Source organism: Pseudophryne corroboree, chromosome 12 (genome assembly GCF_028390025.1).
Source record: "Pseudophryne corroboree isolate aPseCor3 chromosome 12, aPseCor3.hap2, whole genome shotgun sequence".
NCBI classification, from domain to species: domain Eukaryota; kingdom Metazoa; phylum Chordata; class Amphibia; order Anura; family Myobatrachidae; genus Pseudophryne; species Pseudophryne corroboree.
The window spans coordinates 23,452,356-23,467,319 of NC_086455.1; the positions used below are offsets into that span (position 1 = coordinate 23,452,356).

Consider the following 14,964-nt stretch of genomic DNA (forward strand, 5'->3'; position numbering starts at 1 on the left):
GCGAATCAAGGACAGCGGCTCCAGATTAACAATGGGGCAGATGGGACTACAGCCCAGGCGATGGTGACCAGCCGCCCCACTGTTTGAGCAGCCATATATCATAAGTATTAAATTGTATTACTATTTTACCTCACAAAATGCAATTTTTCTACTTTAACATATTAGGGAGACATGGGGGCCAATAGTGTAGGGGATGTACACGCCCAGGTGGCACTGGCCACAGCTCCTCTGTTTCTCACAATAGGCCCGCTGATTATTTTCTTCCCCAGGCCCATGTGTCCCATAATCCATTCATGAAGGTCAGTGCAAAACATGTGTCGTAACATCACAAGATAACTTCTGCTCTCCATCATTGGGGCGGGATGTAATGGAGTCTGAGTTCACTCGACGTGTGGGAATGCCGGACGAACGCGAACATTTTTTTAAAGGGGCAATCTTTTACAAGGCAAAACCATGGCTTGTAATTGATTGCCCCATAAATGTCCGAGTTCGGCCGGCTTCCCTGCACGTCAAGCAAACTCAGACTCCATTATATCCCGCCCATTGACTCTTTAATGACCCCTGTTGTGACTGTAGCCATCATCTGCTAAAATGACCACAATAGGTGAGAAGCTTACCAGCTGCTCCCCTGAAAGCACCTCTAATAGTTTTAGCAACATTTTCCCATCTCTTAGGTCCAAGTAGAGATCCGAAATCCGGCAGCTCACGATAGACAGGTGCGAGTTCACCCATTTTGTAAACGTCTTCTTTTGCACGATTTCACGTTCATCTGAAACATAGAAGATATGTGGTGGGTTTATGTCCTGTCACTAGTAGTAGCGAGAGCTTGGAGAATGTTTCTGAATCTGTATCTGGTGAACCTTGGGAAAGCTGCAGGCTTGGACAACCTGAAGCTCAACGGCTGTTGAGGAACTACAAGTCTGTTTTACCCTTTAAAACATAAGAAATATATAGAAAAGCAGAGATGGCCAACATGGACGGCATCTGAACCTTGTAAGGAGGTTGGCTGCTGGGCCAAGGTGATGGTCTCTGGTAGCCTGGTGGATATAATGGACATGGCAGGGTTGGATAGCCAGGTTGTTTATACAGGGGGGGATGACCATGTCGACCTAAAGACAATGTTGATCTAATGCATGTCAACCAATAGTGGTCGACCTAATGACTATTGACCGAAGTGAGGTTGACCTAAAGACCAGATACCAGCAGGGTTGTGGTTCATTGGGTCAACCCGAACTAGGTCGATAGTCATTAGGTTGACCACTGTTGGTCGACAGTGAGTAGGTCAACACGGTCATGACATCGACACAGAAAAGGTCGACAGAAAAAAATGTTGACATGCGTTTCTTTATTTTTGTGGGTGTTGTTTTCTTCATAAAGTGATCGGGAACCACAATTAGTGCCATGTCGGCCTACTGACAATGTTGACCTAAAGGCCATGTTAACCTAATGTATGTCGACCAATAGTGGTCAACTTAATGACTGTTGACCTAAGTGACCAGATACCAGCAACAGGCCACTTTGTTGCCAGGCAGCACACGCTGTTGTAGTGAGAGATCCCAGCTAGTGAGGCAGCTGCATGACCGCTGGTGGTAATTAGATAAGGGAAGTGATGTGCAGTAAGGTGTAGCATGAGTGTGGTTGGGATACAATGGAAGGAATGAAGGGGCCTGCACCGGGGCCTGTCCACCACTGACATATAAGGAGATGCTGCAGTTGCACTGTATGATATAATATACTTTCTCTTCTGTGTCAGGTGTGTTCATATCTGGGGATATGGTGCTCAGGTGGAAAAGAGGGACAGCAACTACCTCTATATGGACATCCACACTTTATACAGTTTATATTGTAAAGCTGTACTGCCAATTAAGAAAATAGGGGTCTATGTACTAAGCCTTGGAGAAAAATAAAGTGGATGGAGATAAAGAGATCTATATACTAAGCATTGGCGAGAAATAAAGTAGAGAGAAAGAGATATAAAGTACCCGCCAATCAGCTCCTAACTGCCATGTCACAGGCAGTGTTTGAAAAATGACAGTTGGGAGCTAGTTGGCTAGTACTTTATCTCTCTCCAAGGCTTAGTAAATAGACCCCAAAGTACCAAACCACCAGTTCCAAACTGTCATTTTTCAAACACAGCCTGTAACATGGCAGTTAGGAGCTGATTGGCTGGTACTTTATCTCTCTCCTCAGAACTTAGTACATAGACCCCATAATACATTATAAAACCAGCAGAGCACAAGAAATAATGGATTGATGGAGCAGGACTTGGGCTCAGGTAAGGAAATAGCTTAGCATAGTGTTTTCCTAGTTGGTGTTGCAGATGTTCTACACACTGTAGTTGGTAATAGCAATTAGCTCCTGTTTCAAACATTAATTTACTAACCTACAATCATGGATGTGTACTTCTGCAAAAATAAAATCTACCCTATAAACATGAAAGTAGGTGTTAAGTACACATATGGCCATGTCTTATATTACTCAGAGAAGCGTGTTATTATGTGCGAGATCAGTGTCACCTATGCCTAAAGCATCATGTAAAACTCTAATAAAGCTTGCTTGACAATTTTTGAATGAAGCGCCTCTGTGACAGGGAGATACCAGCGGTTATCATTTATGGTATGGAGGGTCGACCACACTTACGTCGACAGTGTCTAGGTCGACTACTATTGGTCGACAGTAACTAGGTCGACAGGGATTCCAGGTCAACATGTTCTAGGTCGACAGGTCAAAATGTCGTCATGAGTTTTCTAATTTTTTTGGTGTCTTTTTCTCCGTACAGTGACCGGGAACCACAATTAGTGCATCGTGTCCCTTCGCATGGTGAGCGAACGCTCCGCTACCGCGGCGCTCGGCACAGGTTACTATTCCCAATCGTAGTCCACGTGAATCGTTAAGTATGAAAAAGTTCAAAAAAAGAAAAAAATTGTGAAAAACTCACGTCGACCTTTTGACCTGTCGACCTAGAACATGATGACCTAGAGACCCTGTCGACCTAGAAACCCTGTCGACCTAGTTACTGCCAACCAATAGTGGTCGACCTACCCATTGATTGATAGTGCTTCAGTGAAGCCCAAAACACATTAAGGCTTATAAATAAATGTGATGTGTGAGGTGTCAAACATTTTAAATGGTATTTATTAAGAGAATCACAATAAGTTGGCCGAAATTCAACATCATTACGATATCCGGATGGTAGGCCGATACAACTTATGTAGACAGTCACTTGGTTGACACTGACATGGTCGACACATTAAGATGGTCTACATAATACATGTTGACACATGAAAAGGTCGACGTGGCTTTTTTTTAAATTATTTTTAAGTTTTTCATACTTTACTATCCCCGTGGACTACGATTGGGAATAGTAACCCGTGTAGAGCGCAGCGGTAGCGGAGCGAGGCACCTTGCCTGCAGCGTGGCGAGCGAAGTGATCAATGTAAGGGCACGCGGTGCGCTAAGGGGTATATTCAATTAGGGTCGGATCCATTCCGACATGCATTTGTCGGAATGGATCCGACAACCCCTATTCAATCTCACCTCAATTCGACTTTTAAAAAGTCGAATTAAGATGAGGGACCCAGAGGAGGAGAGGAGGAGGGGGGGGGGGAGCCGTGGGGAGACCCGCGGGGAGAGCCGCGGGCAGACGGAGGAGAGCAGCGTTACAGTAGCGCTGCAGAAGGACGTCTCACAGCCGCCCAACCTCAGGGCAGTGTCCACCCGGCTCCAGCAAGCGTGACCTCACTTGCTGGAGCCGGGTGGACGCTGCCGTGAGCGGCGCGGCTGTGACACATCCTGCTGTAGCGCTGTGCTGTAGCGCTGCTCTCCCATGTATGCCCTGCGGCTGTTCCCCCCCCCCTCCATGCGCCCTCCCCCCCTCTCCTCCTCTGTGTCCCACATCTCAGTCTGAAATTTTTTTATGTCGGACTGAGATGGTCGGAAACGGGGCCAAATCCTGTCGAATTTGGCCCAGTTTCACTCAAAAGTATGTGAATTGGCAGCTATACCGCCGATTCACGTACTATTCGACAAGTCGAATTCCCCAACTTGTCGAAAAAAACAGCTGGGATTGAATAGGTCGAATCACGATTTGACCTTAAAAAGTCGAAAACTGCAGTCTTTTCGACAGACGTCAGTTTTCGACCCTAATTGAATATACCCCTAAATGGGGTTCCTGGTCAGGTTACTCAAAAAACAACACCAAAAAACAGTTGCAACAAGCAAAATGTAACCATACATATGTAACTGATCTCATAATCAAAAACAACGTATATTTACTAAAACTTCTATAAAGAGAAACATGATGGTCATTAGCAACCAATCAAATTCTGTCTATCATTTATCTAGTATATTCTAAAAATGTTAGCTAGAATAGGATTGGTTGCTATGGGCAATAGCTACGCTTTTCATTTATAGAAAGTTTGGTAAATATACTCCTATATGTCTTTGTTCTGGTATAATTGTTACAGTAATGGTCACAGCACCTGCCAGGGCTTTAATTCTAGATCTTTCAAACATGCGCGCTGAGCAGTTGTCATTGTCCAGGTTATCTTCCGTGGCTTCCCAGCGAGAGTTCACACAACTGTACTGCTGCTCAATTTCCAGATTGTCAAAATCGGTGGTCTCCATTTTCTTGTTCTGTTGGTTGGTTCCACGTCAGCATAAACTGTGCATTCCTAATATAAAAAGACGGAAAACGTAGCTATAAAAGACCATTTAATTTCTTCCACAAGTAACAGATACATGCTGCAAATAATGACTTTCTTACAGGTGAATTTTATTCATTTACATAAAAACAAGCAAGAAATGTCTCTACAAAAAGTTAGAGGGATTCTACCTAGTAGTCCATACAGAGCAATGTTATGTCACCTGCAAACTCAAGGCCTGATTCAGGGGCGTAGCTATGCCAATAGGGGCCCCATAGCATAATTTCATGTGCCCGTCTGTTGACCCTCCCTCCCTGTGGATTACTCAAATATCTCTACACCCGCAACACTCACCATTGAGGCCCCATTTGTTTTTAAACTTGGTCAGCAGTGTGCTGCTGCACTGCCACCTCATCCGCCCTCCCGGCCAGCCCGGCTCCGTCTCCTCACAGACGCTAGGAGGAGGCGTGGCCGTGATCCAGGGATGTCCCTGCAGACTCAGCCACGCCTCCTCCCAGCATTAGTTAGTACTCAGGAGAGCCTGAGTAAAATCTGCCAGCACCGGGGCTCACTCAGCAAATAGGTGCAGGGGAAGGCTCGGGCTCCAGAGACAAACGCGGGCCCCATAGCAGCCGCATACCCGGCACCTATGGTAGCTACATCCTTGGTCTGATTCATAGATGTGTGCTATTGCTGTTGCAGATGCGGCATAGCGTACAACTGTGAATCAGGCCCGTTGTTCACTACTGCTTTCAGCTAGTGGCGGTGGATGGCTGGGAAGGTAGGCTGTCAGCAGGGCCGGTTCTTGGGCTTCTAGCGCCCTGGGCGGCCAATATGGGGCGTGGCTTCATACAGGGGGCGTGGTCAGTTACAGTAGTAGCGACGCTGAAATGATGTGCGGTGCGCGATGACGTCATCGCGCACCGCACACAAAGGTCCTCTCCACGAAGGGAAACTAGATGCGTAGCGTCTAGTTCCCTTCACAGCAGGGGGCAGCGGGACAGAGCGGGCAGCGGGGGGCACAGCAGCAGCGGATCTTGCCATGGTGCGGCGCCCTCCGGATGACGCTGGCGCCCTCCAGAAGGCGGTGCCCGGGCAAAAGTCCTGCTTGCCCGTGGCAAGATCCGCTACTGGCTGTCAGGAGATGAAGCATTTTGCAGAATAATAAGTGCTACATGCCTTGTATAAGGATTATACGTAAACCTGCCGGGCAGGATGCCGACTGTCAGTATCCCGACAGTGTCATCCCGCCCCGACAGAATGCCGGCAGCAGGGTAAGCGGTACGAGTCTGCTTGTGGGATCACTGTGCTCGCCACGCTGCGGGCTCGGCTGCTCGCTGCGCTCCCCACAGGTTCTATTCCCAATCTATGGGTGTCGCGGACACCCACGAGTGGAAATATCCCCTGTGCGCCAGTATTCCGGCTGGCGGCATTGCCGGCTGGCAGGATTCCGGTGTCTGCATACTGACTGCCGAGATCCTGACAGCCGGCAAATTGAACGGATGCCATTGTATATAAATGTAGTGTTTATTCATCACCAGGTACTGTGCAGAATGCTGGGGGGGGGGCTAGCGGTGGCGAATGCTTGGAGGGGATTGGTGCTTTTGGCGGATGGCCGAGGTGGAGTAGTGGCGGTGGCAGCTGGTATGGGGGGTAGGCTATCAGGAGATGATGCATCTTATGTGCTGTTTAATATTCATTCACTTCAAGGGTGCAATACCGGACCAAAAGTGAACCCTCGCCCACTCACTGCTCCCTGGGAGAGAGGGACTGGGAGCACGGCCAGTGCACTGGGCATGCCCCTACAGTGAGAAAAATGGGGCTCGGCTGACAATTGCTGTTTTTCTCATGAGACCACACCCCCTGCTTTAGATTTCAAAATAAAGCTGTCCCACAAAAGCAGCCAGAATTTACACTATGTGCAGAAATAAATGTATTTGCACCCCTTGCATTGCAATATGATTTTTTGCAAGCAAGGTTAGTTGCTTGTTCCCCTCCAAACTTAGAATCAGCCTCCTAGAAAATTAGATTCAATACAGCCAGTCACAGTCTTGCCACAAGGTTTCGCAATGCTTCCTGCAAATAACACATTTAATTTTACCCCTGGTGTATTTACCCTCTGACCAAATTCCAGTCATTGTTTACTAATCATAGAAAGTGATGAAATAAAAAGCATCATATAGTGTAACATTATGTATGTGCTGTAGCTGAGCTATTTGACTAATTGACCTTCTGCATTCACCGGGGTTGATCATGAGGTCACCAATAAAACGCAGGGGAGACAGTCACCACGAGACAGCGGAATGTATATTTACATGTAACCTTCAGATACAGGAATAGCGGATTTCCCGCACTGCTGTCACTGTGAGGCTATGCTGAGTCTGGCAAGCGGTACGGGTAGGCAGGATTGTAGGCTGGATGTTAAGTGACCATATGGGTTTGGTTCATTCATGTGGGTTCAATGCACCCCAATGTTAGGTCAAGAAGCTAGCACCATTAGCATAGGTTTCTTCAGTACCAACGCCCCATGGATTCAACAACAGAACATTACAGCAACAGCCTGGAAATACCCAGATGGTTTTGCAGATCTCTTCAAACTTTGCAATTAGGATGTCAGGATCCTCTCTGTGTTCTCCGTCAGCGTATACAAAAGCATCTGATTTGTCCACAGCATCGGTGCCTGCGAGGTTCAGCAGCGTGTATGCCTGGACATTTTTTGATTTGTCTGAAAGGCCTGCTATGGAGTATACGTGCCATTCCCTTTTAAACCTCAGCCAGTTGTCAGCCACATTTTCATCAAATATCAGCGGGTCTCCTCAGACCTTGTGCCATGGCATCCCAGTTCTGACACCATGTAGATGTGTAACAACAAAATCAGGACAACACTTGCAGCATCAGTGTAACACAGGTCTTTACTCCGCATGAGTCAGACACCAAGTGGAAGTAACAGGAGGCAAACAGGAAGTGAGTCACCTCGGCATGACATCATCTCCCATGATGCACAGCATGCATTTACAGGCACAATGTGCAGCTGCCACGATTCCAGGGGCCTTTCCACAGGGATAGTACCTCTGGGGCTTCTTGGGAGGCAGGTAGAGGATGCTGAATAACACACAATTAGAATGGCCACTGGCCAGGCTGCATTCTCTATCTGTAGCCGGGCAGTGAATGGTGGTCAGCATGCTGATTGGTGGATGGCTGAAGCTATCCACCAATCAGAGTACAGCATTCTCTACCTGTCTCCCAGCCTGCAGCCAGACAGTGAATGGTGGTCAGCATGCTGATTGGTGGGGAGCTGGAGCTATCCTCCAGAGTACAGCAGTCTTTAGCTGCCTACCAGCCTGCAGGAAGACCGTGAATGGTGGTCAGCATGCTGATTGGTGGAGAGCTAATGGGTGGTAAGGGGCCCCAGGGCCTACAATACTGTTAAGATGACACTGCTGCAAGGTGCTACACAATTGCCCTAGCCCCCTTTGTCATAAGCAATTAAAACAAACAAATAGTATATAACATCACCCTAGTTTGAAAGAGGAGAAACACCAACAAATATATTACAGAAAATTCAGTTTAGGAAAAGGGAAAATGATCGCCCCCACCCTGGGTTCCCTTATTTCAGGGGCACACACATTTAAAAGATTTGAGTCTCCTATATCAAGTGTTGCAGCTCCTTAGTAGTTACTGTCTGGCGACTAACAGACAATATAACCCTGCGCTACAGAACACATAATTTCTCCATTCATGGGGATGGCTCTACATGTGCTCTATCACCTCCTATAATGACACCTGCACGTGTGGGGCAAACACATTTGAAAGAGGGCAGTTACCTGTTTTAAATAATGCAGTGCCTTAAGGTGTACCTCCCAACCAACCCAGTTTCAGCAGTACAGGCCTGCTTTCCGGCACTGTCCCACCCACAGGACGCAGTGTCCCACAGGTGGTGGTTGGGAGGGGGAGGGAGACGGTTTGGGGTAACACTCGATCACTGCAGCTCTCTTTTAAGTGGAAATTCTCGCTTTCAAATAATGTGCCCCCTTCATAGTCTGTGATCACCTGACAATAGCATAAAACTGTACACACAAACATGTTCCAAAGATGGGGGAAGGGTGTGTGTGTGTGTGTGTGTGTGTGTGTGTGTGTGTGTGTGTGTGTGTGTGTGTGTGTGTGTGTGTGTCTGATACCCCGATCTTCTCGTATTTGTGTCAAATAAAAACAGGGTTCCCTTCTTTTAAGCAAGTTTGGTCCCTGGTGGGGGTGTGTGGCTAGGCCTCCTTGTTGTATAGACGAACAATGCCACTTTGTATGGAGGAAAGGGGGGGGGGGGTTGGCATGGTTACACCTCCCCTGCACTCTCAAGCCCCTGCATAAGCCCAGGCTGGGATAATTTGCACCTGCTACCAGTGCCAATTTTCCACCCTGTGCTGGCCCTGTCGCTGAACATGTGCACTGTTATCATGAAAACACACAGGGTGCCGGAGCCACCAGCACCAGGTAGTACAGCACTGTCCAGAGCGTCCCTAGTACAGAAGTAAGCTACAGGCTGCCATTTGAGGTACCCTACAAGCGGAGGCGTATGGCTCAGGCTATGTCCATGCTTGGGGGAGAAAGGGGGGGAGGGCAGTGGTACTACAGGAGCACAGTGGGGGAGACATTTAGCAGGTGGGTGACAATAAGTAGGATCATAGAACTTCAATATGCAGTCCCCCATATGCCATAAAAGAAGATCAAAGGTAGCATATGGGGGGGATGGTATATTAAGGAGAGAGCATAGAAGGGGATAGCCTACTGAGGTGTACGGGGGATGGTTCATTTAATGATAATGTATATCTATATATGTTTATGCTGGCTGGTGTGTTAATGAATTGAATAGTGTTATTTTATAATGAAAATACTCTTTTAAGAGAGCTGTTCTGATTGTCTGTATTGTTTCTGAAAAAATAGGGTAGAGTATTCCCCTTGTTGGACGACAGCTTCTAATAGAGTGTAAAAATTATCTGTAAGCTAAGCACCAAGCTTTATGGTTTTGTGTGGCATATAGGGGAGCTGGCCTATTGAGGAGAAGAGCTAATTTGGGGGGGTTGGTCTATTGAGGAAAAGAGCTAAGTGGGGGGGCTGGCCTATTGAGGAGAAGAGCTAAGTGGGGGGGTTGGCCTATTGAGGAGAAGAGCTAAGTGGGGGGGGGGGGTTGGCCTATTGAGGAGAAGAGCTAAGTGGGGGGTTGGTCTATTGAGGAGAAGAGCTAAGTGGGGGGCTGGCCTATTGAGGAGAAGAGCTAAGTGGGGGGTTGGCCTATTGAGGAGAGGAGCAAAGTGGGGGAGCTGGCCTATTGAGGAGAAGAGCTACATGGGGGGGTGGCCTATTGAGGAGAAGAGCTAAGTGGGGGGGTTGGCCTATTGAGGAGAAGAGCTAAGTGGGGGGGGGTTGGTCTATTGAGGAAAAGAGCTAAGTAGGGGGAGGGAGTTGGGGGGATTGACCTATTGAGGAGAAGGGATAAATTGGGGAAGGTGGCTTATTGAGAAGGGATATAGGAGGGGTAAGCTGGCCTATTGAGGAGAAGGGGTATGGGATGGGGAATCTGGTCTTTTGAGAAGGGGTATGGGGAAGTTGGTATGTTGAGGAGACGGCCCATTAGGAGAGCTGGATATTAATATGCGTATATGGTGGAGAAGGAGTATGGTGGAAAGCCATACAGGGAAGAAGAGATGTAGATGGCTGGCAATTGTAAGGAACATGGGGGCCGGGGGAGGGGGGGGCGGAGTTTGCTGGTATATTTTAGGGGAAGCATAACTGGTGATGATGCTAGTCGTTTAGAGGAGAACAGATATCAGGTTAGCTGGAATGCTAAGGAAAAGGGATATGGAGGAGGGGTGCTGGTGTTTAAAGTGGATGGTATATGGATGGTGGTGTCATGGGAAGTTAGCTGACAAATTGAGAAGGGGTGAGTGTTAAAGGAAAAGGGTATGTGGGGGGCTGATGTGTTAGAGTGGAGGGACATTGCTTTTTTTTAAAGGAGGGAGCAGACTGGGAGGCGATGTATTGTGGGAAGGCAAGATGGAAGGAGACCTAGAGTCTGATGAAGGACAATATAACCTTAGAATGGCTGATATCATGGGACAGTAGTTCGCACTCAGCTACATAGCATATGTACAGATGGTGTAATGGCTAGCATTACTGCCGCACAGCGCTAAGGTCATGGGTTGATCCCCACCATGGCCCTAAGAGTGTGGAGTTTGTATACTCTCCCCATGCTTGTGTGGAGTTCCTCCGGTTTCCTCCCATAATCCAATAATATACTGGTAGGTTAACTGACTCCCCCCCCCCAAAAAAAATATATATATATTTAAAATAGACACTAGTGTGTAAATGTGTGCCTTGTGTTTACAGCAGACTAGATGGGCAAAGTGGTTCTTATGTTATGTCAAATTCTGTGTTTCTATGTACATGGTGTGGCTCAGATATTCACACAGAGGGCAGGAGCCGCTGTTACTGGCACCGGTGTCCAGCACCACACTACAGTGATTATCAAACTCAACATAAGCTACAGTGGGTATATGTAAGGGTCACTACTACTGTGTAGGCATACTGTGTAAGGAGCACTATTACTGTGGACATAATGTGTAAGGGGCACTACTGTGTGGCATAATGTGTATAAAGAGTACTACTGTGTAGTGTAATGTTAATAAGAGCTCTAGTGTATGGCATAACGTGTATAAGGGGTACTACTGTGGGATGTAACGTGAATAAGGGATAATATTGTGTGGTGTAATGTGAATAAAAGGACTACTTTGTTTTGTAATGTGAATAAGGGACAATACTATGGGGTGTAATGTGAGTAAGGGCACTACTGGGTGGCATCATTTGAATTTAAGGGACTATTGTGTGGCCACAAACCTTCTGCTGTGCCACATCCTCCCGCAGAGCTGTGCTGTAGCACTGCTCTCCCCCGTCTGCCCGCGGCTCTCCCCCGTCTGCCCGCAGCTCTCGCCCCTCTCCTCCTCTCAGGTCCCTCATCTCAGTTCGACATTTCTTCAAGTCAGACTGAGATGGTTGGAAACGGGGCCAAAACCTGTCGAATTTGGCCCCGTTTCCCTCAGAAGAATGCTAATCGGCTGCTATACCGTCAATTCATGTACTGTTCGACAAGTCAAATTCCCCGACCAGTCAAATAAAAAAGCTGGGGACTGAATAGGTCGGAACCCCTTCCGACCTGAAAAAGTCGAAAACTGCCATCTTTTCGACAAGACGGCAGTTTCGACCTTAATTGAAATATACCCCATACTGTACATGGGTTAGACTTGCACTTTTTAAAAGAAAAAAAAAGCATTTACAATGGTGTACGTAAAAAAACTGTAGTAATCCAGTAAGATGTATAGAAGATGTATAGAAGATGTATAGAAGATGTATAGCAGATGTATAGAAGATGCATAGCAGATGTATAGCAGATGTATAGAAGATGTATAGAAGATGTATAGAAGATGTATAGCAGATGTATAGAAGATGTATAGAAGATGTATAGCAGATGTATAGAAGATGTATAGAAGATGTATAGCAGATGTATAGAAGATGTATAGAAGATGTATAGCAGATGTATAGAAGATGTATAGCAGATGTATAGAAGATGTATAGCAGATGTATAGAAGATGTATAGAAGATGTATAGAAGATGTATAGCAGATGTATAGAAGATGTATAGCAGATGTATAGAAGATGTAGAGCAGATGTATAGAAGATGTATAGCAGATGTATATAAGATGTAGAGCAGATGTATAGAAGATGTATAGCAGATGTATAGAAGATGTATAGCAGATGTATAGCAGATGTATAGAAGATGTATAGCAGATGTATAGAAGATGTATAGAAGATGTATAGCAGATGTATAGAAGATGTATAGCAGATGTATAGAAGATGTATAGAAGATGTATAGAAGATGTATAGCAGATGTATAGCAGATGTATAGAAGATGTATAGAAGATGTATAGAAGATGTATAGCAGATGTATAGAAGATGTATAGCAGATGTATAGAAGATGTATAGAAGATGTATAGCAGATGTATAGAAGATGTATAGCAGATGTATAGCAGATGTATAGAAGATGTATAGCAGATGTATAGAAGATGTATAGCAGATGTATAGAAGATGTATAGAAGATGTATAGAAGATGTATAGCAGATGTATAGAAGATGTATAGCAGATGTATAGAAGATGTATAGCAGATGTATAGCAGATGTATAGAAGATGTATAGCAGATGTATAGAAGATGTATAGCAGATGTATAGAAGATGTATAGCAGATGTATAGAAGATGTATAGCAGATGTATAGAAGATGTATAGAAGATGTATAGCAGATGTATAGAAGATGTATAGCAGATGTATAGAAGATGTATAGCAGATGTATAGAAGATGTATAGAAGATGTATAGAAGATGTATAGCAGATGTATAGAAGATGTATAGAAGATGTATAGAAGATGTATAGCAGATGTATAGAAGATGTATAGCAGATGTATAGAAGATGTATAGCAGATGTATAGAAGATGTATAGCAGATGTATAGAAGATGTATAGCAGATGTATAGAAGATGTAGAGCAGATGTATAGAAGATGTATAGCAGATGTATAGAAGATGTATAGCAGATGTATAGCAGATGTATAGAAGATGTATAGCAGATGTATAGAAGATGTATAGAAGATGTATAGCAGATGTATAGAAGATGTATAGCAGATGTATAGAAGATGTATAGAAGATGTATAGCAGATGTATAGAAGATGTATAGCAGATGTATAGCAGATGTATAGAAGATGTATAGCAGATGTATAGAAGATGTATAGAAGATGTATAGAAGATGTATAGCAGATGTATAGAAGATGTATAGCAGATGTATAGAAGATGTATAGAAGATGTATAGCAGATGTATAGAAGATGTATAGCAGATGTATAGCAGATGTATAGAAGATGTATAGCAGATGTATAGAAGATGTATAGCAGATGTATAGAAGATGTATAGAAGATGTATAGAAGATGTATAGCAGATGTATAGAAGATGTATAGCAGATGTATAGCAGATGTATAGAAGATGTATAGAAGATGTATAGCAGATGTATAGAAGATGTATAGCAGATGTATAGAAGATGTATAGCAGATGTATAGAAGATGTATAGAAGATGTATAGCAGATGTATAGAAGATGTATAGCAGATGTATAGAAGATGTATAGAAGATGTATAGAAGATGTATAGCAGATGTATAGAAGATGTATAGAAGATGTATAGCAGATGTATAGAAGATGTATAGCAGATGTATAGAAGATGTATAGCAGATGTATAGAAGATGTATAGAAGATGTATAGAAGATGTATAGAAGATGTATAGCAGATGTATAGAAGATGTATAGAAGATGTATAGCAGATGTATAGAAGATGTATAGCAGATGTATAGAAGATGTAGAGCAGATGTATAGAAGATGTATAGCAGATGTATAGAAGATGTAGAGCAGATGTATAGAAGATGTATAGCAGATGTATAGAAGATGTATAGCAGATGTATAGCAGATGTATAGAAGATGTATAGCAGATGTATAGAAGATGTATAGAAGATGTATAGCAGATGTATAGAAGATGTATAGCAGATGTATAGAAGATGTATAGAAGATGTATAGAAGATGTATAGAAGATGTATAGCAGATGTATAGAAGATGTATAGCAGATGTATAGAAGATGTATAGCAGATGTATAGAAGATGTATAGAAGATGTATAGAAGATGTATAGCAGATGTATAGAAGATGTATAGCAGATGTATAGAAGATGTATAGAAGATGTATAGAAGATGTATAGCAGATGTATAGAAGATGTATAGAAGATGTATAGCAGATGTATAGCAGATGTATAGAAGATGTATAGCAGATGTATAGAAGATGTATAGCAGATGTATAGAAGATGTATAGCAGATGTATAGCAGATGTATAGCAGATGTATAGAAGATGTATAGCAGATGTATAGAAGATGTATAGCAGATGTATAGAAGATGTATAGCAGATGTATAGAAGATGTATAGAAGATGTATAGAAGATGTATAGCAGATGTATAGAAGATGTATAGCAGATGTATAGAAGATGTATAGCAGATGTATAGAAGATGTATAGAAGAAAGTGTTTTGGTGAGTTACAACTGACTTTTTAAACCGGTCAATTCTAAGAATGAGGCAGAGACAAGGGAGCACATTCTGATAACATAACGGTGACTGCTCAGACAGCTCTGGCATCGCTTGATAACACCTAATACCAGTAGGCGAGCAGGAGAACAGCTGAACAGGCATACAGAGAGTGACGTCAC

General features: G+C 44.4%; 1 protein-coding gene across 1 annotated transcript in view; it reads right to left on the minus strand.

The window, feature by feature from the left end:
• SPTB (spectrin beta, erythrocytic) overlaps nucleotides 1-14,964 on the minus strand; it is a 141,871-nt gene that overhangs the window by 105,405 nt on the left and 21,502 nt on the right. Inside the window, exons 2-3 of the mRNA XM_063947201.1 lie at nucleotides 4,482-4,673; nucleotides 618-769 (exon numbers count right to left, since the gene is read on the minus strand). Of these exons, the coding sequence (XP_063803271.1) occupies nucleotides 618-769; nucleotides 4,482-4,626 (297 nt within the window). The 5' untranslated portion in view covers nucleotides 4,627-4,673. The remainder of the gene's footprint in view (nucleotides 1-617; nucleotides 770-4,481; nucleotides 4,674-14,964) is intronic.